At 39.9% G+C, this 1,417-nt stretch overlaps 1 protein-coding gene and 1 long non-coding RNA gene across 3 annotated transcripts in view; one reads left to right on the top strand and one right to left on the bottom strand.

Annotated features, from left to right (window-relative positions):
• LOC107638555 (BI1-like protein) overlaps window positions 1–1,417 on the top strand; it is an 8,615-nt gene that overhangs the window by 4,185 nt on the left and 3,013 nt on the right. The window contains exons 4-6 of one of the 2 annotated variants that reach the window (XM_016341891.2): window positions 150–468; window positions 692–805; window positions 920–1,077. In XM_016341891.2, the coding sequence (XP_016197377.1) occupies window positions 183–468; window positions 692–805; window positions 920–1,077 (558 nt within the window). In that variant the 5' untranslated portion in view covers window positions 150–182. The remainder of the gene's footprint in view (window positions 1–149; window positions 469–691; window positions 806–919; window positions 1,078–1,417) is intronic. The other variant, XM_016341890.2, reaches the window with a different exon arrangement.
• LOC110270858 overlaps window positions 766–1,417 on the bottom strand; it is a 2,779-nt gene continuing 2,127 nt past the window's right edge. The window contains exons 2-3 of the long non-coding RNA XR_002360538.1: window positions 1,193–1,200; window positions 766–856 (exon numbers count right to left, since the gene is read on the bottom strand). This is a non-coding gene — a long non-coding RNA (uncharacterized LOC110270858). The remainder of the gene's footprint in view (window positions 857–1,192; window positions 1,201–1,417) is intronic.

Raw genomic sequence — 1,417 nt, 5'->3', positions numbered from 1 at the left:
CAATGTAATAATCTATAATGACAAATTTATTATATGAAATTATTTGTGCAGTAATTATTCTAAGGGGATTGTGACCATTGATGGAGTCAAAGGTAAAATGCATATATATATATTGAGATGAAAGCCTTAGCTTGAATATTTATTTGTAGAGAAAAGAAAGATAGAAAAGGAGGTGGAAGAAGATGTTTCAAACGGGGCAGGGGTACGCCAATTTGGCGACGAGCGAGCCCATTAGCAAGAAGCCGCATCAATACGACGTCGAATCGGGCGAGACGCTGTTCCCCGGACTCAGCCCCGGCGAGAACCAGCTCCGATGGGGATTCATACGGAAAGTCTACGGGATCCTCTCCTTCCAGATCGTTCTCACAACCCTCGTCTCCCTCCTCACCGTCTTATATTCCCCGCTCAACGATCTTCTCAGAGGGAATTCCCTTCTCCTCCTCATCGTCGTTTTTCTTCCCTTCATATGTACGTCAATCAATTCTCATGTTTGGATCTCGGGGACCTTTGGTTAAAAAGTATATTTTTCAAAACAATTCATAATTTTTTGATTATGCAGGCATTTTGGGGGGTTTTGTATGTAATTCTGAATTGAATTGTAACCTTGTTGAGTAGTATAGTCTTGTGTATGGTTCTCTTAGTATATACATGCCAAACTTGATGCAAACGAATTTGAATGTGTTGTTTGCAGTTTTGATCCCATTACTCAGGTATCAGCAGAAGCATCCCCACAACTACATCTTATTGGGGCTTTTCACCGTCTCGATTAGCTTGACCGTTGGCATTTCCTGTGCCAACACAGAAGGTTCAGTGCCATTCTTCCTCTGCTCTTAGATGTAGAATTCGGAGAACCATTCTGCAGGTTGTTGCTGTTATGGTTTATCTGATTTTTGTCATGTCTTAATGGAAATTATTGCAGGAAAAATTGTGCTTGAGGCTTTGATTTTGACCTCTGCTGTGGTTTCCTCACTCACTGGCTATACCTTCTGGGCTTCCAAGAAGGGCAAGGATTTTAGCTTCCTTGGCCCATTTTTATTCACTAGTCTCTTTACCCTGTTTCTCGTTGGCATGATGCAGGTTAGAATAGAATCCATCCCCTTTTTCATTGAGTTATAGTAATTAATCCTTCTGTTCCACATTGATGATCATTTTGATTTTTTAGTTACATTCATAAACCAATGCATTTGTACACAATTGTATCTAGATGGATTGTTTTGTCAATGTACCAAAAAAGTCAAAACAACCATCATTATGGAATGGACGGATGGATGGAGTACTCAGTGGTCTTTTTTTATATGTGGTTTTATAAATCTCCAATTAGTTAGTTTAACATTCTAGTATTGGGTTCTTGTCGACTTGCATGTTACTTAAGACTCCTTGTCCTTTGGCGCAGATGTTCTTCCCATTTGGACCAGCA

The sequence above is a fragment of the Arachis ipaensis genome, chromosome B04 (assembly GCF_000816755.2).
Source record: "Arachis ipaensis cultivar K30076 chromosome B04, Araip1.1, whole genome shotgun sequence".
NCBI lineage: Eukaryota > Viridiplantae > Streptophyta > Magnoliopsida > Fabales > Fabaceae > Arachis > Arachis ipaensis.
Note: the sequence above shows the minus strand (reverse complement) of the source record. Positions and strands in the feature narration are given on the sequence as shown.